This window comes from Schistocerca americana, chromosome 1, assembly GCF_021461395.2.
Source record: "Schistocerca americana isolate TAMUIC-IGC-003095 chromosome 1, iqSchAmer2.1, whole genome shotgun sequence".
NCBI classification, from domain to species: Eukaryota; Metazoa; Arthropoda; class Insecta; order Orthoptera; family Acrididae; genus Schistocerca; species Schistocerca americana.
The window spans coordinates 235,065,759-235,090,904 of NC_060119.1; the positions used below are offsets into that span (position 1 = coordinate 235,065,759).

General features: G+C 42.1%; 1 protein-coding gene across 1 annotated transcript in view; it reads left to right on the plus strand.

Moving 5' to 3' along the window:
* Positions 1 to 25,146, plus strand: part of LOC124621755 (probable cleavage and polyadenylation specificity factor subunit 2) — a 185,372-nt gene that overhangs the window by 62,947 nt on the left and 97,279 nt on the right. The window contains exons 7-8 of the mRNA XM_047147168.1: positions 347 to 469; positions 6,388 to 6,488. Of these exons, the coding sequence (XP_047003124.1) occupies positions 347 to 469; positions 6,388 to 6,488 (224 nt within the window). The remainder of the gene's footprint in view (positions 1 to 346; positions 470 to 6,387; positions 6,489 to 25,146) is intronic.

Below are 25,146 nucleotides of genomic sequence, written 5' to 3' on the forward strand. Positions count from 1 at the left end.
AATTGTTTATTTATGTCCATGTTTCACGTAATGATAAAGATTTTGAGCCATTTTACTTTGTAGATCTCCACTGTGGAGATTGCACTTTTTGTTTGATGTGTTGGTGTGTAAACTACTGCACAAAGATTGTGTTGCCGCAAGGGGTAGCTGCACGATCTGAGGCGGCTTTTCACGGTCCATGCGGCGCCCCCCCCCCCGTCGAAGGTTTAAGTCCTCCCTCGGGTGTGTGTGTGTGTGTGTGTGTGTGTGTGTGTGTGTGTGTGTGTGTGTGTGTTTAAATAACATTACTGCTCATTTTCAGTGATTTTTTTAAAATTACATGTAATCTTATGTTGTTGGCTTTCAGATTGAGTGGATGAGTGACAAATTAATGCGAACTTTTGAAGGAGCAAGGAATAATCCTTTTCAGTTTAAGCATCTACAGTTATGTCACAGCATAGCTGAACTCAGTCGAGTACCAAGTCCAAAGGTAAGGAAGTATCAGTTAACTTCGTATAACAAACTTCTCTGTTACCATATTTGACTGAGTAATTCTCATTGCGTAATTTATTAGGTATACAATTTTGTTAAACATTTGTTTGATTTTCTTGATCAAAACCTCATAAAAAATTTAAATGTACAATAAAACCCCCTTTGTACTTTGTACTTAAAATGAGGGAAATCTTGAAACTCAGAATTGTTAGTGATGAGAAAGCATTGTATTGAGAGAATAGGACTTTTGGTGGGGTTGACAAAAAGCAACATTAAAAGCAGGAAAACGTTAAATGTGGGAATCTAAGAACAGGGTTCTACTGTATGTGGCAAGGCATCCTCATTCATCACCAAAGACTTCTGTTGACATTTGCTTCAACTATGCTACAATAACATTGTATATCATGTAGAATCAGCTGTGTATTTTTGTTTAATACATGGATATGTATGCTATACAGTTTTAATTCTGTATACATTCTTGTATCAAAAAATATTAGTAGAAAGTGTTTTAAATATTGCTTAATTAATTATGCCTATTTGTAGGTGCATCTGTGATGTGTTTATAAATTAAGAACAGGTCACATAATGTGGAAAGAGATTATCAGTGCCAGAAACCTTTTAATGTAACAGAAAAATGTGAATGAGTTGTGCATACAGTGTATTTACCTCAATATGTAATATGACCCTGTCCTTTTTAAGAGTATCTGTGAGAAATTTTTTTTAACATATTCTGACTAATCAAAATTCCAAACTGTTCTACTGACGTAAAGTATCTGCCGAAATTTTAATGTTATACCAATTCCTAAATTATGCCATTTATTCATTGCATTTTAATAATGCTAGGAGAAATAAAACAAACAAAAAGAAATGGTTTACATTATTTATTTATTTATTTATTTATTTATTTATGCATTTATTTTACCTGGCAAGATTAGGGCCTTCAGGCCCTCTCTTACACCTAACCAGGCATACTCAGATTTCTACAGAATATTAAGGACATATAACATGTTATACAGTATTAATGTTAAAGAAAAAAAAAATAAAGATTATAACAGTAGTACAATGATAATTATAACAATCAAAAAATAATTATAACAATCAAGAATAATAATAATAATAGTAATGACTATGTTTATGAAAGTAAACATATTTTTCTTTTATGAATGTCAGTCCTATTGCTAGTTGGGAATTTTCTCATTATGTTCTTGCAGCTTGTGAGTTATTCTCATCGAGCAGAGACATAAGACGATAGAATGGGGTGAAAGAGATATAGAAGAAGGTAGAAGGTTAGAGGAAGAGAAATAGAATGGTAAAACTCGAAGCTATGATGGAGAGGAGAAAGACAGAGATGAGAGGGGCACAACAATGGTGACTATACCGTCCCTAATATGTAAGTTTTGAGTTCCCTCTTGAATGTTGAGTGGTTCTGGATAAGACGCAGATCACAGGGGAATGCGTTCCATAGTCGTATGGCTGAGATGGAGAGTGACACGGAGAAAGATTTTTTGTTATGTAAAGGTACAGCCATGATGCTAGACGTATCTGATCTGGTATTGCGGTTGTGGAATGATGATAGGTGTTTAATGAGAGAAGATAAGTATTGGGGGCACTAGTGGCTAAGAAATCGATGAAGTAAGCACATCGTGTGGAGATCGCGTGCCTTATGTGGGCGTATCCAACCTAGCTGGGAGTATGAGGGGCTGATATGATCATACAACCGTGTATTGCATACGTATCTAACGCAAGCTTTCATCACTAGCTCGAGGCATCTCGAATTTTCACTATTTGTGCCGTGTTGGACTACATCACAGTAGTAAAGATTAGGCAAGACTAGTGTTTGGACTAATTTTTGTTTAACATGGGTTGGAAATATTTTTCTAAATTCTTGAATTGCATGTAAGGAGGAGAGCGATTTCCGGCAAGCTGTGACTGTTTGTTCTTCCCAGTTTAGGTGTTCATCCAAGATTATTCCAAGGTCTTTTACTGTTTTTTGGTATGGTAGTTGGGTAGCATTGAGGAGTATTTGAGGGACTGTTTCGCGAAAGTACTGGCTGATTAACTTTGGATGAGATATAAGTATGACCTGGGATTTCTTGGGGTTTAATTTCAGACCTAGGTTCTGTGTCCATCGAGAAACAGAGCAAAGATCTGCGTTCATACTCGCTACTGCGTCAGCAATGTTCTTGGGGCTTGCACTCATGTACAGTTGGATGTTGTCGGCATATAGATGGTAGTTGCAGGAGTGAATCACTGAAGAAATATCATTAATGTACAGTGAGAAGAGTAATGGACCAAGGACGGAGCCTTGGGGAACTCCAGAGCGCACGTTTTTCCATGATGACTTTTCCGACCCACAAATGACTTGTTGACTTCTGTTTTTGAGGTAGCTGTCGAACCAGTGTAGTGCGCTGTTTGAGAAATTCATCTGTTTCATTTTAATTAGTAATATATCAAAGTCAACTGTATCAAAAGCCTTGCTAAAGTCAAGCAGTGTTAGGATGGTAGCTTCACGTCTATCCATAGCATGTTTAATGTCATCAGTTACTTTGATTAATGCAGTTGCAGTACTATGGTGCTTTCGAAAGCCTGACTGATATTTGTCATGGATGTTATGAGTTTTGAGGTAATCCGTCAGCTGTTCATGGACAATGTATTCTAGGGCTTTAGATTTTGCAGGTAGTATGCTGATCGGCCTGTAGTCACCTGGCGACTTATGGTTGTCAGTCTTGGGTATAGGTTGAATTAAACTCTGCTTCCACTCAGTAGGATATGTACTACTGACAAGAGACAGGTTGAAGATGTCTGTAATAACTGGAATAATAGTGTCTACGACATTCTTAATCAAGCCAATGCTCACTCCATCATTTCCTACTGCCTCGGAAGAGATTCTCATAATTGCCTTGTGTACAGTGCCGGTAGTGATATGTTTTAGGAAAAACTTGTCTCTCGAGAGATTGATATCTTTGGGCTGGTAATTTGTCACTGCGTGGCAGTTTACAACTGTGGAGAAGAAATCGTTTAATTCTTCTGTAGACGCTTGATAAACAGCATCAGATCTTCGCTTCCCTATACCGAAACTGTGCAGTTTTTTCCACAGTGCAGCAGGTTTTGATATGCCACATACAACAGAGCGGGCATGTCTGATTTTGGCATTCCTCGCACTTTGCTTGGTTCTGTTTCGGAGTTTCCTATAAGCTTCGTATGCCTCGGGAGTTGGGTTACGCTTGAAGGCCCTATGTGCAGCATCGCGTTTATTCATTAACTGGCGTAATGCAGTGGTGAGCCACGGAGTGGGAGCTCTCTTTACCTTGACAGTGTGTTGAGGAGCGTGTTTATCATACAGTGCAATAATTTTGCGACATAATTCCCGAATTTTTCCGTCTAAAGTAGGATCATTGCTTATATCTTGCCAAGGGATGTCTGAGCAATCCTTTTGTAGAACGTCATGGTTAACATTTTTTAGGTTTCTGTAGGTTATCAGGTGAGATTTTTCTTTGGTAGTATGCATTGAGTAATTTAAGAATATCACATTAATTTTCAGACTGTTTACTTTTCCATCTCTTTTGCTTACTAACCCTGTAGTGTCACTATTTTTATTCATTGTCGTTATAATAGCACAGCTGTGAATTTTGTTGTCACAAATATTTGGCTGTTTCTTCCGACTATGTTGCTATGTATGAAGTTGTCCTTACCGTGGGACCTGAGAAACAGGAAGAAATACATAATTTTGTGTTTTAGGTTAATAGAAACTACACAGGTCACACGTTTGATCCCCATAGTGTGTTGGTATCAAGATTGACACTGAAGTTGATAGCTGAAAAAACATGGAAAGCACATGTTGTGACTGCAAGTAACATGGCCTAAAATTTGTACGAATGAACAGGAACCTTTTGAGTCCCACCAACATGAAAAAATATGTAATTTTAAAATTTTTCACATAATTAACCTTTACTATCATAGTAAGCAATGAGTACAAAAAAAATTTGCAAAAAGTAAATAATCAGTTGTTGTAAGGATTTAGTTCACTTTGGAACCACTGGGACATACAGTTTTCAACCATCCATCATTTCATCTGTTACATTTGAAGGCAGATTCACATTTTTCCGAGACAGAATCCCACATCCCAACTTGCATGAACTCATAATGCCTAAAAGAAATTGTAGTCTTATATAACAAGCAAAAATGGGCCTAAAACTTAATAAAATTTTGTGTCGTGTGATCCAGTGGTTTCATTTCGATAATACTCATAAAAGTAGTAGTGCAAACTCAAATTTATGTTACAATAACTTGGATATACTTACTTATAAGAAAAACACATGTCAGAATCTTCCACAATCATGTAGCACAATCTCTGTGCTGACTGTTGCTTTGAATGCTATAATACAATAACTACTTTTGCAGAATTACCTCAGTGTACCACTAGAAGTCTCTGTTTTGCAGTAGCATTTGTGGTTTCATGTGAAAAAGACACAAAGACACAGATACTTAAAAATGGTGCTTTCAGGCAGAAACCATAGAGCTCAAAGGGCTAAACTGCAAAACACATACAAATAGTCAAAGTCCAGAAAGCGAGGTAACAGTTGTATTGGAGAGTTGGCGAATGAGGCTTCTGTAATGAGATACAAACTCCCAACCACCTGTCAGGTTGGATATTTATTTCCTGTCAAATGCCAACAGGCACCCCCCCCCCCCCCCCCCCTTTTGCCACATTTACTGTAGAGGGCCAACAGTCACCCTCTCCCCCACCTAGACACACTTATTACTCTTGAAGTCATGCCAGCTGAAAGTGGAAGTACATGCTACACAGGCTATATGTTTGGCACTCTTGGAGTTGGTCTCCATGTAATTTAAGTGGGAGGATATTTTACATAACAAATCAGAAAATAATTTAAGTTGTGAATTACCTACGTCCTCTCCCTTGTCTTCCTCCCTCCATTCTCTCTCTCTCTCTCTCTATCTCTCTATCTCCCTATCCCTATCCCTTTCCCTATCACTGATCCCTGTCTTCTTCCCGCCCCACTTCCGTCCTCTCTTATTCAGTCCCTGCCTGAGCTCTTTTCTGAAATTGAGGTAGTAATAGCAAGAATTATGATGGATTTGGTTGGAGACAAAATGTATTACAAGAGGGCACAAAAATAAAATGTTCCATATGGAAATCAAATGGAGAAGAAACTAGACTGTTTCTAAAATGTAGAGGACAGGCATGCAAAGTAAACAGGAGTTTATATGATGCAAGATAAAGTAATGGCAAAAATTATGCAAGTGAAAACTAAAACTAGTAAGCTATTTCTAGTTTGTTATCTATATCATATGTCAGTAAACTATTCATCATTTATCTAGCAATTAATAGTTACTTTTCTCATTTTACTCTGAGAAATTATAAGGGGTGATCAAAAACTTTCCATTCAAAGTCCTTACAGTCCAGAATTGGTATGTCAATCAGGCAAAATCACCGTAAACATACAGATGTCTACCACTGTCTGCTCTTTAGCAGCCAAGAAAAGAGTGACAGCACAGTAGTCCTGTTTTTATGCATTTGAAAATAACATCGCCATAGTTCGTGCTTTTGCATTTACTGCGCGCGTGGGCGCACGCGCGCGCGCGCCCGCACACACACACACACACACACACACACACACACACACACACACACACACACACACACACAATGCATTGCATGTATGGTACAGCAGTGCCGTAAGATGAGAATTTTTTGATCGCCCTCTTTTATATTTTTCTGTTAGTTGCATGGAAAGACTGCCTGGTCATTGTATGATGATAAAAAGAAAACTATATAAAATCTGTCGAATCAGATGCATGTCTCATTATTATGGAATTATAGTCATAATAATTTCTGTGGAATCTACCAAAATGGTGGACATTGTCTTTAATGTATGATGGTTTTCTTATTTGCAGGTTGTTCTGGCCAGCTCTCCTGACATGGAATGTGGTTTCTCACGTGAACTTTTCTTGCAGTGGTGTTCTAATCCTCTTAACAGCATCATTTTGACCAATAGGTAAAATACTGTGCCTATTTTTAGAAATTTTTGTTAATTACGCAGAAGTAGTGTTCCCCATAAGTAGATGAATAATTAAAGGAAAATGTCGAGCAACCAGGAAGTCGTATCTTACCTTTTTCCATTGTATTGCATAATTTTTAACTGCTTGAGCTGTCTGTGTTGTTTTGTGTGGTTTTATAAATTGGCTTCAGGAAGATTATGAATTACTATTAATATTGTAGCAAAAAACTAAATTCTAATTAGCATATGTGGAACAAATCATTACATTCATTTTTCTGTGGAGTACGTACTGGTAAAATTATCTTCAATTATTTAATTTATGACTAATAAATAGTGCTTTTATCTAAGCCTGTGCAATATACAGAGTGGCTTCTGGAGAATAAGAGGGGGCTCCAATATCAACAAGAATTTCTTTACAGCAGGTGGACAGCAGTAGTGATAGGTTTACCCAGTTGATGATAACTCCGCTGTTATTGAAGCGACAATAAACATTGAGGTATCATTGAGCTCTTGTTAGGGAATCAGCTGCAGATACCATGTTGTCCTTCAGCATTTATTGGGGAGTGTTGAGGCGACTTCATAACCATGACTGAAGTTAGCAAAACTATGTTTCCTCTCATTAAGAAAGTGATAATCAATCGTGAATTTGTTTTTCATGGCACCTCAGTTGTCAAGCATTACTGCCTTCAAATACTAAAATCAACAGTGAGACACTGAAGGAAAAAAGCCTACTTTGTAGTGCTCAAAGGATTAACTCTTCCACCATGATAATTCTTTCAGTCGCATGGTATTGTTAGCCAGTTTTTACCAAAAAAACAAAATAATGATTTTGCACCAACAGCATATACAGTTTCTCCCCTCCCCTCTCAGTGCACGCCCCCTCCACTGCCCTCACTCTGTGTGTCTTGTTCCTGTTCCCTAGAATGAAAAAGGACCTAAGACTAGGAAGTGATGAAACGAAATTCACCGGATACAAATTACACAGTCAAAAGACATGATTATAAAAAATAAAAATTCACATCAATAGGGGTAACATTGTGACAATTATGGACGCTTATTAAATTTTCAGTGAATACAAAATGTGTATGTGACAGATAAAAATATAAAAATCTGCCTGTGTTTCAAGCTGTAGGCCTTTGGATATTTAGTGTGCACTTAAGCCGGTGTGGCCGAGCGGTTCTAGGCGCTTCAGTCTGGAACCGCGCGACCACTACGGTCGCAGGTTCGAATTCCGCTTTGGGCATGGATGTGTGTGATGTCCTTAGGTTAGTTAGGTTTAAGTAGTTCTAAGTTGTAGGGGACTGATGACCTCAGAAGTTAAGTCCCATAGAGCTCAGAGCCATTTGAACCAATTTTTTGTGCACTTAAATCACTGTGCAGAACTTTGCACAGATTTTATTTCTCTGTATTTGCATTTATCAATTCATTCCCATAAATCAGTTTGTTTTCTAAAGTGTTGCCTGTCTCCCCTGTTAAAACAGGTCAAATGGGCTCTATAACAAACTATGGTATGTTGTGTGGGCAGTCAGAACACCAAGTTTAAACATCACACATGAGATGTTCACAAATCTCTACACAAGTCAGTATAAACATAAAGAGATGACAGTTTATGTTAAAGTTGAGAATATAATTAAAATATTGTTTACAATACGAAGGAAACTCAATATTTCCAAAATATGGGGATCAGTTAGAAAGCAATGCACCACTTTTTTTTTTTTCAACCAATAACAATGGTACTAATGTGAAAATTTCTCAATGTGTAGCAAGAAACTGTTAGCAACATTCACAAACATTTGTGTGCAGTTTATGGACCATCTGCAGTTGACAGAAGTACAGTTAGTCACTGGGCAGGAGGATGAGGCAATTACAAGAGGGTGATTCGGTATAGCTCCAAGATTAGCAGCTTTTGGTGAGGCCATCAACAACTGTTACACATGACAAGGTGCAGCTTGCTTATGTGCTCATTCACAAGAACTGATGCATAATGACTCTGCAAAGAAAGCATGGATGCTGTCATCCATGCTCGTGATTACTCAGAAGTGTGTACATGGTGAATTCTGCACTGTCTTACTGTGGAACACAAATCTCTGAAATAAAGCTTTTCTTCTGAGTTGCTGCAACATTTTGAAGCTGAAGGGGAAGCCTCCTTTTCTCAGATTGTGGCAGCTGATGGAACTTGGGTTCAGCATTTTCAGCCTTAAACAAATTGACACTTGATAGAATAGTGTCTTCTCGCTCTCCACAGAAGAAAAAATTCCAAGCAACTGCTTCCACATTAAAGTCATGATAACTGTGTTTTGAGACTCTGAGGCTCTTATACTCATTGATGTAATGCCAAGAGGGACCACCATTAATTCTGAAGCATATGTGAACACGTTAACTAAACTCAAGCGGTGCTTCCAGCTACTTCTGTGCCATAACAACCCATCTGATTGTTTGATTCAACATGTTAACGCTTGGTCTCTCACAAGTTCGAGGACTTTGAAACACATCACTATAGAGGACTGGACAGTGTTATCTTTTCCACCCAGAAATGTCTCCCACAGGCTTCCACTTATTTGGGCCATTAAAGGATGCTATTTATGGAAGAAATTTTGAGGAAAATGAAAAGGGGATTCGCACAGTGGGTGACTTCAAGATCAGAACAGGAAATGGTAGCAATAGGGCTTACACACCCTCGTGCATCACTGGAGGAAGGCCATAGAATGGGAAGGAGATGAGATTGAAAAATAGGGAGCATAGAAGAAACATCATATTTTCTTGTGTGTACAAAAAAAATGTTCAAATGTTTGTGAATTCCTAAGGGACCAAACTGCTCAGGTCATCGGTCCCTAGACTTACACACTACTTAAACTAACTTTAGCTAAGAACAACACACACACCCAGGCCTGAGGGAGGACTCAAACCTCCGACGGGAGGGGCCTTGCAATCCGTGACATGGCGCTTCAGACTGCACGCCTTGTGAGTACATTTAATTGTGTTCAGTAAATAATTATTTAAGAGGCAAAATGTGGTACATTGCTTTCTGAACAATCCTTGTATTAATTTAGAATCTTTGGTCACTCCAATTGATTCCTCTGTGAGGTGTTCGGGAGGTGTGACCTGAGGTTTGAACAATCACGTGAGGTGGGTGCGCCCCCTTGTGAAGGGGCCCCCCTGTTGGGAAAGAGTGTGCCATCGGAGACATTGGCAATCATGGGGGATTTTCTCACAGTTAGCCAATCATCTTCACAAGCAATCTCCACGAAACGCAAACAGAATGAGGCTAAAGATTCAAAGACCCTTCACGGTTCCTTGTGGTTTCACGTGCTGAAGACGGTCAGTCCTTCGCAATGGTAAATCCATTTATTATTCAGAAAGGTGTTGGTGCAATTGCCAGCCCTGAGAAATCCTGCTCTCATTTACGGAATGGCACTTTGCTTTTGGAAACTACTTATGATTCTCAAGCTCAACAACTGCTTGCCACTTCGCTTCTCCACGCCTATCCTGTTCATGTCGAGGCCCATAAAACTCTGAATTCTTCCCATGGTGTTATTTACACTCGGCTGCTCGATGGTCTGACGGGCCGAAATCCAAACATACCTCTCTGATCAGGGTGTCATTGCCATCCATTGGGTGATGTAAAAGGTAGATGCCTCCTTAATGCCCACACACACTCTTTTTCTCACCTTTGATTAGAGTGGTGCTTTCATCCAAGATAAAAGCCGGCTGTGAAGTTATCACAGACCAATTGTACATTCTGAACCGATGCACTACTACCAGTGTCATCGTTTCAACCACTCTCAAGTGTCCTGTTGATACCTGGACAAATGTGTCACCTATGGTAGGGATGCGTACGAGGGCAGTTGTCCGCCTCCTTCTCCCCGCTGTATCAACTGCAGTGGTAACCGTGCCGCCTCCTCTTGAGATTGTTCCATGTATCTTGATGAGTGGGCTGTCCAAGAGATCCGGGTAAAGGAAAAATTTCCTTACCTGATCGCCCACAAGTCATTGGCTAGTCGCAAACCCTGCGTTCTACCATCTGGCACTTATAGTACTGTTCTTGCTACATCTCACTCCATGCAGATATTCAACCTCAGTTTAAGTTCTCAGGTTGTGAAATCATCCAGCGTCATGGTAGCTTCACTGTCCCCTCATCCAGCTGTGCAACAAGCCATCAAACTCTCGCCTCATGGGGCAAAGACACCAAGTACACAACCGGCAAGCTGGAAAGGACAGAAATAATACTCCTGTGAAGACTTCCTATGTCACTCCAGCCAACCACCACCTGAGTCTTCCTCTGCTAACCAGAAAGACTCAGAAGTCCAACAACGGCAAACGGTCTTCTCCTTTGCCGACTCGAAGATCCTCCTCGACGGTGTCGCCACGTGATACCTTCGCCCGACTGGTCTCCATGTCGTTGGTGTGCACCACCAACTGTTTTTCTGCATTGGACTCTGCATGTTGACAGTACAAGAAAGCCGATGCTTCTGTGGACCTCATGGAGCAGGATCCTCCTGCCCCTCTGCCCTGTAGCAGCGAGTCTCCGCAGGGTGGCACTCGGCAGCTGCCGAGGTGACACCCCTTCATTTTTTCCTCATCATGACTCTCCTCCAATGGAATGTTCGTGGCCTTCGATTCAACAAAGATAATTTACAGCTGCTTATAGAATTGCAGAGTCCACTTGTACTCTGCCTTCAGGAAACAAAACTGCGTCTTCACGATCACTTTGAACTTTCACATTTCTTCCCTGTCCATTTTGATCTTCTCCATGAGGTTGGTGTTCATCTCTTGGGGGCATCACGCTGCTCATATGAGATGACGTTCATAGTCAACCCATCTCCCAGACTACACGTCTTCAAGCTGTTGCAGTTTGCCTTTTTCTTCCTCGCTTGACCTTCTCCCTTTGTACCATTTACGAGGGGTGTTTGGAAAGTCCTTGCAAAAATAAAAACTACTTACATGTTTGGGGTAAACGTTTTTTATTTTTCGACGTAGTCTCCTTTTAGACTTATACACTTCATCCAACACTGTTCTAATTTGTTGATCCCTTCTGAATAATAGGAATTGTCCAAGTCTGCAAAATAGCTATTAGTTGCTGCCATCACCACCTCATTTGAATAAAGTCTTTGTCCTGCTAGCCATTTCTTCAAATTGGGGAACAAATAGTAGTCCAAGGCAGCCAAGTGTGGAGAATAGGGGAGATGTGAAACGAGTTGGAATCCTATTTCCATTAATATTGCGACCACAACTGCTGAGGTGTGTGCTGGTGCATTGTCGTGATGGAAAAGGACTTTTTGCGGGCCAATTGCCGGTGTTTTTCTTGCAGCTCGGTTTTCAAATGGTCCAATAACGATGAATAATATGCACCTGTAATAGTTTTACCCTCTTCCAGGTGAGTCGATGAGGATTATCCTTTGCGAATCCGAAAAGACAGGTGCCATAAACTTTCCAGCCGAAGGAATGGTCTTCGCCTTTTTTGGTGCCTATTCTCCCTTGGTAACCCGTTGTTCAGATTGTTGTTTGGTCTCAGGAGTGTAGTAATGTATCCGTGTTTCATCCGCAGTGACAAAAGACACTTAAAGTCCTGTGGATTCTTCCTGAACAGCTGCAAACCATCCTTGCAACACTTCACAAGATTCCGTTTTTGTTCAAGCGTCAGCAATTGCGGAACCTGTCTTGCGACACTTAAAGTCCTTTCTAATGTCCAAATGTTTATGCACAATATTATGTACCCATTCATTCAAGATGTGCACAGCACTAGCAATCTCAAGCACCTTAACTCTTCTGTCATCCATCATCATATCATGAATTTTATGAATGACTTGTGGAGTCATAACCTCCACAGGACGTTTAGAACATTCAGCATCACTTGTGCCCATATGGCCACTCCAAAAATTTGAAACCACTTATAAACTGTTCTAATTGAAGGTGCAGGGTCACCGTAATGTTTATCAAGCTTCTCTTTAGTCTCCTGAGGCGTTTTACCTTTCATAAAGTAATGTTTAATCACCACACGAAATTCTTTTTCATCAATTTTTTGACAATCACTCGACTTCTTTGATTCGCATGAATGCCAAACACAAAGAAATAGACCAATGTGGCTTAAACTTGGTGTGCGTTCTTTCCAAAGATGCTACTGACTAAACATGACCTGAATACATGCCGGTGGTGCCATCTCTCGGATTTTGCACGGACTTTTCAAATGCCCCTTGTATAACCCTCCACTATTTGATGTCATCAGGGGAGACTTCCTACTGCTTACTGAGCAGCAGTGTTACCCTTTCTTTTCTGCTGCTCGGTGACTTTAATGCACAGCATCCCCTTTGGGGTTCTTCCACATCCTGTCCGAGAGGTGCCTCCTTGGCTGACCTTCTTAATCAACTTAAGGTTTTCTGCCTTAACATAGTAGCACCCACGTTCCTTTCCGACTCCACGCACACTTGTTCCAATTTGGATCTATTCTTCTGCACTGCCCAGGTTGCCCATTATCTCGAGTGGTCTGTTCTTCTTGATACCCACTTGAGTGACCATTTCCTGTATGCTATCCCTTTGCTGACTCCTACCCCACCTGTGTGTACAGCCAGATGGTGGCTTACTACGGCCGAGTGGAGGCTTTATTCCTCCCTGGCAACCTTCGACGAACAAGATTTCCCCAGTTGTGATGACCAGAAGGAATATCTTGCAAACATTATCCTTGCTGCTGCAGAACGTTCATTCCTCTTCACCATGCTGTGTCACAGTCCCTTGGTGGACTGATGTGCGCCGCAACGCGATTAATGTGCAGAGGTGTGCTCTTCGCTTTTTTAACTGTCATCCTATGATGGCAAACTGTGTTCATTTTAAACAAATGCGAGCACAGTGTCGCTGCATTCTTCAAAATAGCAAAAAGCTAGCTGGATTTCACTCACTAGTTCTTTTAACGGTTCCAACGGCTTTCTGGGACCAAGATCCACTCCCCAATTTCCGGCCAGACAGTAGCAGATGATGTCATCTCCAACACCTTGGGCTGACATTTTGTGGAAATTTCGAGCTCTTCCCACTATCACCCTGCCTTCCTCCATCAGAAACGAGCGGAGGAAGCTCGGGCAATGCTCTTCTCCTCTCAGAAGGGTGAGTGTTACAATGCAGTCTTTATTATGAGGGAGCTATATCACGCTCTCACTTCATCCCGATCCTCCACTCCTGGGCCAGACGCTGTCCACATTCAGATGTTGCAGCACCTTTCTCTTGCGGGCATGCACTTACTGCTTAATACGTACAGCTGAATTTGGGCAGAGGGCAAGTTTCCCAGACACTGTCATGAATCCCCTGTCGTAGCAATACCTAAGCCCGGTAAGGACAAACACCTTCCTTCTGGCTACCACCCCATTTCTCTCACCAGTTGTGTTTGCAAGGTGATGGAGCGTATGATCCATGTCCAGTTGGTATGGTGGCTGAAGTCTCGCAATTTACTAACCACTGCACAGTGTGGATTTCGACTCGCCATTCTACAGTTGACCATGTCATCACTTTGTCCACCCATGTCATGAATGGTTTTCTGTGGAAAGCCCAGACAGTGACCGTGTTTCTCGATTTGGGGAAAGCTTACGACACCTGCTGGTGGACTGGTATCCTCTGTGCTCTCTACATGTGGGGCTTCCGTGGCTGCCTGCCCCGTTTCCTTGAGGAATTTTTAAAAGACTGAGTTTCCAAGGTCTGTGTTGGTTCTGGCTTGTTGGCCACCTTTGTCCAGGAAAATGGTGTGCCTCAAGGTTCAGTCATGAATGTCGTCCTCTTTGCTATTGCCATTAACCCAGGGGGCCTGTCTCCTGCTGGGCATCTCTGGCTCCCTTTCTGTTGATGATTTTACCATCTATTGCAGTTCTCCTCGGACCTGTCCATCAAACGGTGTCTTCAGCGGTGTCTTGATTGTGTTTATTCATGGAGCATTGACAATGGCTTTTTTTTCCACTGACAAAACCGTTTGTATGAATTTCTGGTGGCACAATTGGTTTCTCCCACAATGTATATATATTGGGCCTGTTGCTCTTCCGTTCATAGAAACTACAAATTTCATTGAGAAACTCTCTTGGGCCTCTCACGTCTTTACATGGCAGCCCACTGTACGCAGTCCCTCAGTGTCCTACGTGTCCTCAGTGGTACATCGTGGGGTGCAGAGTGAACCACCCTCCTCCATTTTTAGCAGCCCCTTGTCCATTCAAAACTAGACTACAGGTCCTTTGTTTATGTGTCTGCACTTTCATCCCTTTTATGTGGTATCTGTTTGACCACTGGCATCTTTCACACTAGCCCAATTGTGAGTCTGTATGCAGAAGCTGCTGAACTACTGCTGTCCTGTTGCAGTGACTTTCTACTCAGCAGATATGCGTGTCATTTGTCTGCCATGTATGGCCACCCATCCTATTCCTCCTCTTCAGTGACTCCTTTGATCACCAGTAAGGAGCGTGTCCCTCTTTGCTGTTACCTCCTAGAGTTCACTTTTTTTGCTTTTGCTTTGGCAGCATAACTTAACACTACCTGCAACTTTGCTGGTGGGTGTGAACCCTTCACCATCTTGACTTCATGTGACGGCCCCTGTTCACCTTGGCCTTCATTCCCTTCCTAAGGACACTATTCCAGCCTCGCTCTGTCACCTTCAGTTTCACGATCTTCCCATGGAACTTCAGAATAGTGCCTTTGTATACTGAAGGCTCTCGGACTGATAGTGGTGTCAGGTGTGTCTTCATCATTGGCACTGATGTTTTTCGGTATTGACTTTCGGCACACTTCTCAGTTTTTACAGCAGAGCTCTTCGCACTGTATTAGGCCACAGAGTACTTGTGGCGTCACAGGCTTTTGAATAGCCTCATCTGCTCAGATTCTCTCAGCACCCTTCAAAGTCTCTGTGCACTGTACACCGTCCATTGCTTAGTGCAACAAGTCCAGAAAAACAGTCACTTGCTCTCTCTTGATGGAGCCACTGTGATCTTTGTGTGGGTTCCTGGTCATGTCGACCTGACAGGAAACGAGGCTGCCGATGCTGCTGCCAAGGCTGCAGTCCTCATACCTCAGCCCACTAGTTCTTATTTTCCCTCCAATGACCTGTGTGTTGCCATCTGTCAGGAGGTGGTGTCACTTTAGCATCGCCACTGGTCCTCCCTTCAAGGGAATAATCTCTGTGCTATTAAGCCTCTCCCAGCAGCTTGGATGATCTCCTCTCTGCACTCCCGCCATGAGGAGGTAGTTGTAAGTAGGTTGCCTATTGGGCACCACCTTTTTAGCAATTGCCATTTGTTAAGTGGTGCTCCCCCACCACTCTGTGCACATTGCACCCAACTTTTAACTGTCCACAATTTCCTGATGGAACCCCAATTTTTTTAACCATTTACATTCCTGTTTGTGTTTGCCGTCTGAGTTACCAGCTTTTTTAGTGAAAGACGTGTGGGCTGTCAACTGCGTTTTACTTTTTGTCCTTCTTAGCTATATGGCGAAGGCCATTTAATTTTTAGTTACGGTCCTCTGTTTCTCTGTGGCGCATTTTATAGACCTTTCTCCACATCCCTGCTTTTAGCTGTCTTGTCTCCCGTTGTTTGGGATTGACGTGTAGTCATTTTTAACTACTCACTCTGCCTTCATGTACTACAGTTTTGACATGGACGCATATGACCCTAGTTGTTTGTGCACCCTAAAATAAAACAAAAACTCAATAAACATTGTAAAGTAATTTTGTGAGCAGTTACTTGCCTTATGTGGTGAATGCAAAGTTTTGCAGAAAACTACGATAGTGATTCGTTAACCCAAGAAATGATTGCAGTCCTTCAACGTTCCCCAGCACTGTAAAATCGGTAACTGCTTCCGGTAACCATAAGTCTAGTCTTACAAAATCTGTAGAAGTTGTGTAATCTATATAGCGTACTTTTGATTCCGTGAAACTGCATTTCTGTGATTTCAAATGTGGATTAGTATCACTAACATGAGTTAGCATGTTTCTTAGTTGCTTTGCATGTTCTCTCATTGTACTTGAAAAGACAGTTAGGTCATCCAGGTATGCTTGACATATAGTCAGTTTCAAATGACGTGAAACTATATCAGCAAAATGTTAAAATGTGGCAGAGCTGTTTCGAAGGCCAAAGGCAATCTTTAGGTATTCATAATGCCCAGAGAACCCAACAAAAACAGTCTTCTCTTAATATTTCATAGCTGTAACCATTTGATAGTATTCGGAAGACCTATCTAATGTGGTGAAGAATTCGCCTTGGCCCTGGTGATCCAAAATGTCATAAGTCCTTTGAAGAGGATAAGTATCTGGTTTTATGACCTTATTGAGTGCTCTCCTGCCTACACAAATGTGATAAACCTTTTCTCCATTTCTGGTTTTCTTGAGGCTACCGCTATAGGTGACAGCCAGGAACTGGAAGTTTGAAGTACTTCTGCTTCTAGTAAATATGAGCTATTTTTCTCTACTTAGAGTTGCAAATGATGGGGTGAACAATGTGTTTTGTGCTCTATAGGTCTAGCGTTGCCTGTAGGAATCTCATGGTATGATAAGGAAGTTGCTGGAAGTTGTTTCTTTTCTTCAAACAAGTCGCATGCTCGACTAGAACCAGGCTACAATACATTCTGATCTGCCTTACACGGGTGTTAAAGTTGCTTTTCAATTTCTTCTTTTATAGGTGACATAACTGAGGTGCAATTTACGTAAACTATTTTCAGACTGTTCATTTTGTTAGTATGTTATTATCTCACCAGTATTTACTTTGTGCAGTCAGGCGAGTATGGTATTCCAGGAAATTTTGAAGTCTCTGCTTCCAAAACTATCTGTGCTCACGGGCAAAAATATACCCTCATCTGGCACATTCATTCGAGAGAAAATGCACTTAATATTTCTTGTTAATGTGAGGTCTGCCTAAATAGTATCTGTCCTTTGATTTCCCCGTGCAAAATAGAGATGATAGTGCGGCACTGCTGTACACAGTAAAGGAAGAGACCTTTATGCGCATGCGTGAAGTTTGTCCCCGCTTTCCAGAGCGTCAGTCACTGCCTGTTGGTTGCTGAGTGAGTTGTTACTCAACGCGTTCGTCAGAGTACAGATTCTCTCAAGATGACTGAACGTGTTGAGCAAAGATATTACATTAAATTTTGTCAAAAGCTTGGTGATTCTCAAATTGAAACAATTTGTAAGATTTAGCAGGTATTTGGAGAAGATGCGATGGGTGTAACACAAATTGAGGAGTGGTTCAACCGACACAAAAATGGCCGCACATTAGCGGAGAGTGACCAGTGTTCTGGCAGGCTCCAAACTCTTTGGAGTGCAGCTGTTGTTGAGAGGGTTCCAAATTTGGTGATGGCAGATCGTTGTTTGACTGTGCGGGAGATTGCCCAAGAGGTGGAGGTGAGTCAAGATTCTGCACATGCAATTTTGCATGATGATTTGAACATGCACCTAGTGGTTGCGAAATTCGTTATAAAGTTATTGTCACTGGAACAAAAAGACCTCTGTTTTAACCTTGCTCAGGACCTTCTGGACACCACCAACACTGATCCTTGGTTTCTGAACACCGTGATAACTGGAGATGAGTCATGGGTGTACAGGTACGACCCAGAAACAAAAAGACAGTCTCTCCCGGCGTATTTGATAATCAAAATATCCACGGGTGTGCTGCCGGTCTATAGTGTCCAACGGGCACAATATTTTGGCGATCATACGTGTCGCCATCATCAGGTGAACTGACGGACTGAGCTCCTGTGAACGTGCCGGCACGGAGATCCGTACGCTATGGCTGCTCAGAGGGAACTGGGTTCGGTCGCGGCGGCGGCCGATTTAAATACCCGCGGCGCGCTCCCTCCGCCGTCCGCGCCATGGTCGCGTGGTGGAACAAATTGCGACGGCGTCTGATATGACGTTGGTGTGATGGCTCTGTCTGCCGTGGTCGTCACAACTATACGTTTGCTCGATTTACTCTTGATTAACCCAATCGCTGGTTCCCAAGCCTTGCTAAGATTGTAGCCACAGTCACGGTTTATGAGGTCGTCATTGGTGCGAATTTTGATGGCCTCTCTAACAATGCTGTCCCAGTATCTCGACGTCTGTACCAGAATCCTCGTGCGGTCATACTCCATGGCGTGATTTTCCGACAAACAATGTTCAGCGACCGCCGACTTGCTCGGATACATCAGTCGAGTGTGCCTCTGGTGTTCACGGCATCGATCCTCGACGGTACGCATCGTCTGACCAATATACGACTTGCCACATTGACACGGAATCTGGTACACACCGGCCTTCCTCAAACCGAGGTCATCTTTGGCACTCCCCACCAGTGCACAAGTTTTATTTGGAGGACAAAACACAGTTCCGACCCGGTGTTTCTTCAGAATGCGGGCGATTTTCCCCGAGAGTGCGCCTGTGTATGGAATAAATGCAGTGCCTACCTCCTCCCTCGTGACTTCATCCGTCTCAACAGGTTGTGCTGCAGTGGTTGGGCGGAGAGCACGTTGAATCTGCCACTCTGAGTACCCATTTTTTCCGAAATACAGTTCTCAGATGTTCCAATTCCTGGGGTAGACTCTCTGCGTCAGAGATAGTGTGCGCCCTATGTACTAGAGTTTTAAGTACCCCATTGCTCTGTGAAGGGTGGTGGCAGCTGTCTGCGTGCAAATACAGATCAGTGTGCGTTGTCTTCCGATACACCCCATCACCTAGGGTGCCGTCAGCCCTTCTCTTGACCTAGACGTCAAGGAAAGGTAATTTACCCTCTGTTTCAGTCTCCATAGTGAATTTGATGTTGGGGTGTATAGAGTTTAGATGTGTAAGGAAGTCAAGGAGTTTATCCATACCATGTGGCCAGATGACGAACGTGTCGTCCACGTAACGGAAAAAGCAAGTAGGTTTCCATACGGATGACGACAGGGCTTCCTCCTCGAAGTTCTCCATGTACAAATTCGCTACCACCGGTGAGAGTGGGCTACCCATGGCGACTCCCTCCGTTTGTTCGTAGTATTCTCCATTAAAAAGAAAATACGTGGAAGTCAAGACATGCCTAAAAAGTTCAGTGGTCTTCTCGTCAAACTTCTGACTAATCAATTCTAGTGACTCTCGCAGGGGTACCCTCGTAAACAAGGAAACAACGTCAAAACTCACCATGATATCTGACTCATCCAACCCGAAGCTATCAAGGCGTTTAACAAAATCCACGGAATTACAGATGTGATGAGGGCATTTACCCACATAAGGACTTAATATTCCCGTCAGGTATTTGGCCAACAAATATGTACGTGCCCTGATGTTGCTGACAGTGGGGCGTAATGGTACCCCCTCCTTGTGAACCTTCGGGAGTCCATATAGTCTAGGCGGTACCGGACCTTGGGGTAACAATTTCTTAGTGTCACCCTCCGGTAAATCTGCATCCTTGAGAAGCGCCCTCGTCTTGTTCTCCACCTTCTTTGTAGGGTCAACGCTGATCTTCCGGTAGGAATCGTCATTTAGCAGGCTCTGCATCTTATCAGTGTAGTCCTTATGGGAGACAACAACTGTAGCATTGCCTTTGTCAGCCGGTAAGACAACAATTTCAGAGCACTCCCTCAGATCATGAATGGCCGCCCTCTCTTTACTGCTGATATTTGACTTCATCGGCTTGGATTTCGTCAACGCACGACAAGTTTCACGACATATTTCCTCGGCTGATTGTGGCGGAAGTCGAGCTGCAACCTGTTCAACAGCACTAACAATTTCTGCGACTGGAGTGAACTTGAGAGTGGGAGCGAAGTTGAGACCTTTCTGCAAAACCGAGACCGCACCATCACTCAACACCGTGCCACTCAAATTGATGACAGTCTTGCACGGAACCTGCAGAGATGGTTTGTCAAGGAGACGTGAGAACTTAGCTGTTTGATGTCCCGTAGCCTTCTTATGGGCGGAATCAGCTGACACCCAGGTGACACCATCAATCCAATCCCAGGAACAAGAAGTGAACTTACTAGCCAGTTGCAAATGTAGTTTGAGTAATTCCTGTGAGATAAACTCAAGGCCCCGGCGGGTGAATTGCACTCTCTCACGTACCAATGCGAGGCTGGCTCGTTTCTTGATTCTCTTAGCTGCTGCAGAATCGATGTGATGCATAACCTTAGCAAAATTTGGAACAACATTCTCGAAACGACATCTCTTTAGAAAGGCAAGAGTATTTAGCAAACGACATCTACAGTGGCGCAACTCTTCAAATTTCTTCATGCTGCGATACATCTCCCCGTAAAGGTGTATGATGTGATTCTTGAGTTTCTCCTGGCGTATTTGATAATCAAAATATCCACGGGTGTGCTGCCGGTCTATAGTGTCCAACGGGCACAATATTTCGGCGATCATACATGTCGCCATCATCAGGTGAACTGACGGACTGAGCTCCTGTGAACGTGCCGGCACGGAGATCCGTACACTATGGCTGCTCAGAGGGAACTGGGTTCGGTCGCGGCGGCGGCCGATTTAAATACCCGCGGCGCGCTCCCTCCGCCGTCCGCGCCATGGTCGCGCGGTGGAACAGATTGTGACGGCGTCTGATATGACGTCGGTGTGGTGGCTCTGTCTGCCGTGGTCGTCACAACTATTTAAATCGGCAAGTCGTAAATTGGTCAGACGATGCGTACCGTCGAGGATCGATGCCGTGAACACCAGAGGCACACTCGACTGATGTATCCGAGCAATTCAGCGGTCGCTGAACATTGTTTGTCGGAAAATCACGCCATGGAGTATGACCGCATGAGGATTCTGGTACAGACGTCGAGATACTGGGACAGCGTTGTTAGAGAGGCCATCGAAATTCGCACCAATGACAACCTCATAAACTGTGACTGTGGCTATAATCTTAGCAAGGCTTGGGAACCAGCGATTGGGTTAATCAAGAGTAAATCGAGCAAATGTGTAGTTGTGATGACCACGGCGGACAGAGCCATCACACCAACGTCATCTCAGACGCCGTCGCAATCTGTTCCACTGCGCGGAGGGAGCGCGCCGCGGGCGGAGGGTATTTAAATCGGCCGCCCCCGCGACCGAACCCAGTTCCCTCTGAGCAGCCATAGCGTACGGATCTCCGTGCCGGCACGTTCACCGGAGCTCAGTCCGTCAGTTCACCTGATGATGGCGACATGTATGATAGCCGAAATATTGTGCCCGTTGGACACTATAGACCGGCAGCACACTCGTGGATATTTTGATTAAAAAGACAGTCATTGCAATGAAAGCATGCCGAGTCTCCAAGGCCAAGAAAGTGCGGCAGGTGCAAAGCAAAATCAAGGTGATGCTGACTGTCTTCTTTGTTGTCCATGGAACTGTGCATCACGAATACACATCAGAAGGACTAACAGTGACAAAGGAGTACTATCAAGATGTTCTCCGGCAACTCCATGACGCAGTTCAGCGCAAAAGACCAGACATGTGGGTGACGAAAAACTGGCAACTGCATCACGACAGCGCCCCCGCACGTTCATCCCACTTGATCCAAAATTTCTTGGCCAAACATGGAATTATAACCGTTCGCCAACTTCGCTACTCTCCAGACATGGCTCCTTGCGACTTCTGGTTGTTTCCAAAATTGAAGACGCCACTGAAAGGATCCCGTTTTGAGAGTAGGGAAGAGATAATGCGGAACACGATGACGGAGCTGAACACCATTCCCAAAGAAGACTTCCAGAGGTGTTTCCAGCAGTGGAGGGATCAGTGGGCTAAGTGTGTGCAAGCACAAGGGGCCTACTGTGGATGAGATTAGGGTCCCAACCCCATCAGGTATTCGAAATATTTTTTTTTTTGGCCAAGGGTCAGATACTTTTTGTACAGGCCTCACATATCCACTAAGAAATTATCTCCTCTTTAAAAAATCAATCTTTACCTCTATCCAAATGATTTTCTGTGTACTACCTAATATTTTCTCAGCTTTGGTTAACTTTAATAAGACATAATAGTTGTCAGACTGTGACCATTCATTGTGGATTCCCTCACATCACCATACTTCATTGCTTATTAATGGATCCACTAAGAACAGAATGACTTCACCCTAACCATCCAACATGGATTCTGAAAACATCAGTCACATGAAGCCCAACTCACATTTTTCACATGACATCCTGAAAGTTTTGTATCAAGACAGTTAGGTAGATGTACTGTTTTTCTTTATTTCAAAAAAGCATTTTTCTCAGCTCCACACCATGCTTATTGTCAAAAGTTCAATCATATGGGGTATCAAGTGACTTTTTGACTGGGTTGAGGACTTTTTGGCAGGGAGGATTCAGTGTTTTATCTTGGATGGAGTCATCGTCAGTTTTAGAAGTAACTTTGGTTGTGTCTCAGGGAAGTGTATGTGGGACCCTTGCTGTTCATGTTGTATATTAATGACCTTGTGGACAATGACCTCTGACTTTTGCAGATGCAGATTATCTACAATGAAGTATTTTCTGAAAGAAGCTACATAAATATTCAATCAGATCTTGATATGATTTCAAAGTGGTGCATAGATTAGCAACTCACTTTAAATGTTTAAAAATGTAAAACTTTGCACTTCACAAAATGAAGGGAAAAAAAACCAGAAATAGTAGTATCGTATGACTATCATATCAGAGTCACAGTTGGAGTCAGCCAGCTCATATTTGATTTGATTTGATTTTTTATTGGCCCAGTTTTATCATACAGCACAAATTGTACAATTGAAATGTTACAATAATACATAGTATTAGCAAAATAGTAGGCAAATTAAAAATAGATACCTATTACAATTAATTTTGTTACGTACTCAGAAATTCTCGGACAAAATAGAAACAGTGCTTTATTATAAATGCCTTTAGTTTGGCTTTAAATATTGGATGAGTAGCATTTTTTATTTCCTCTGGTATCTTATTGTGTAGTATTACACCAATGTTAATTATGCGCCTCTGATAGGTGGTTGTTCTGTTATATTTTTGATGTATATTTGATTTCCCTCTGGTACTATAGTTGTGTACATTTTTGTTCTGTAGCAGTTTGCCTGTTTTCAGGCGGTAGTCCCTAGTGAACAAGATAGTTTCATAAATGAATAAACTTGGAACATTTAGAACACCAAGCTCAGTAAAATGGGATTGACAGGACTCCATCTTTTTAAAGCCTCAAATTATTCCTAGAGCTCTTTTTTGCATTCTAAAAACCTTTACACTTTGAGTTGAGTATCCCCAGAAAACGATTCCATATCGGACTAGTGAGTGGAACTGTGCATAGTATGCCTGCAGTACTGTTGTTTTACTTGTTGTAGCCTTTAAAATTCTTAGGCCACAGCACACAGATGATAGTTTTCTAGACAAGTTATTTATATGTGTGTCACACTTTTAAGTCTTTCTGTATCCATAGACCTAACAATTTTGTGACACTTACATTTTCTAGGGGATTATTTTTTAATTGTGCTTGAATAGACATTTGATTAGTTGGAGGAATTAAATGAAAATCGACACACACTGTTTCTTCAGTATTTATAATGAGTTTGTTTTTTGTGAACCACTCAGAAAGTCTTTTCATAGAACTTTCTGCTGTGGACTGCAAAGCTTCTGGACTGGATCCAGTGAGTAATATGCTGGTGTCATTGGCAGAGAGGATAATTTTTGTGGGACTCATATATTCAACTAAGTCTTCCATATAAATCAAGAAGAGTAGTGGACCTAAGATTGAGCCCTTTGGTACACCAGCTATGTGCTACACCTCTTACTCCTCGTCTTTCTAAATTTTCGAGCAGAATGTTATGGTCCAGGACATCAAAGGCTTTTGATAGATCTAGAAAAATACCTGCAGCTAATTTATGTTGATCAATGGATTTTAAAATGCAGTCTAAGAATTCGAAAATGGCTGTGTGTGTAGATTTAGACTTTCTAAAACCATGTTATTGTACTGTAAGAGGATTTATGAAACTTAAAAGCCTGTCTTAGTAGAGTTTTTCTGGAATTTTTGAGAAGAAATTTAACTGTGACACAGGTCGGTAGTTTGATATTTTTTCAGAAGAACCTTTTTTTAGCTGTGGTGAAACTTTTGCTATTTTTAAAAATATCTGGAAATACACCAGTTTTTAAAGATAGGTTGAAAATGTTTGCCAAGGGGTTTGCTATGTGGTGAGTACATGCTTTTAATGTGGCATCAGGTACTTCATTAAGACCACTTGACATTTTATTGCTTAATGATTTAATTTTACCTATAATTTCATTGGGGTTTGTTTCATAAACATACATAGAAACAGTCAAGATCACTGACTTGCTGGAGAAACTTGGGACTGGTCTTTGACAGTGCACTTGAATGAGGTCTTCAGCTAGTGAAGTGAAGTATTCATTGAATTTTTCCACAACTGAATTTGGGTCTGTGACTTTTGAGCCTTCTAGTGTTAATGATACGTTCTTTTTCTTTGGCGCTGAACTACATTTTTTCTTTCTTTATAACTCTCCATGTGGATCTCATTTTGTTAGATGAGTTTCTTATGAAATTGTCACTCCACATAATTTTTGCCTCTTTGACTACTCGACCACAGATTCTTTTGTAGGCTTTTGAATAATCTGCAAATTCTTGCGTTACTCTATATTTCTTACAACAGTACTGCAGAAATCTGTTTTACTGTTTTTACTAGTTTTGGAAATGTTACATTAAAATAGTGAAGAAAGATGCTCTGAAAACTCATGTACATGCTATCATCATTGTTCTGAGTGGTGA